This window comes from Pygoscelis adeliae, unplaced genomic scaffold, assembly GCF_000699105.1.
Source record: "Pygoscelis adeliae isolate BGI_AS28 unplaced genomic scaffold, ASM69910v1 Scaffold121, whole genome shotgun sequence".
In the NCBI taxonomy this organism is placed as follows: Eukaryota; Metazoa; Chordata; class Aves; order Sphenisciformes; family Spheniscidae; genus Pygoscelis; species Pygoscelis adeliae.
The window spans coordinates 9590296-9590616 of record NW_008824359.1 but is presented as its reverse complement, the minus strand read 5'-3'; the positions used below and the strand labels follow the sequence as shown (position 1 = coordinate 9590616).

Genomic DNA, 321 nt, shown 5'->3' with positions numbered 1-321 from the left:
CGGCCTCGCTGTCCGTGTCCCCACCCGTCCTGCACGAGGATGCGCTCCCCGCAGGGTCAGCAGTCTCTCCCCAGGAGGTCCCTTGGTGCGAGCTGTGCAGCGGTGGCTCTGCCCTACCAGCACGGCCGCCCTCAGTACACGCACAGGTCCGGGAACTTCATCTCGTACACCGGGATGGAGTGGTTTTGGGGCTGGCCGTAGGCAGCTGTGATGGTGCCGGAGGGGCTTGGCGGTGGCCTGAAACACAAGAGATGGAAGGAGGTGGTTTACAGAGAGGTTTGGTGAGGCAAACAAAGCCTGGTGCAGAAAACATGCATTCCT

General features: G+C 62.3%; 1 protein-coding gene across 1 annotated transcript in view; it reads right to left on the bottom strand.

Annotated features, from left to right (window-relative positions):
- Positions 1-16: 16 nt before the first annotated feature.
- The window catches only part of EFR3B (EFR3 homolog B (S. cerevisiae)), a 27362-nt gene continuing 27057 nt past the window's right edge, over positions 17-321 (bottom strand). The window contains 1 exon segment of the mRNA XM_009319768.1: positions 17-237. Within this exon segment, the coding sequence (XP_009318043.1) occupies positions 132-237 (106 nt within the window). The 3' untranslated portion in view covers positions 17-131.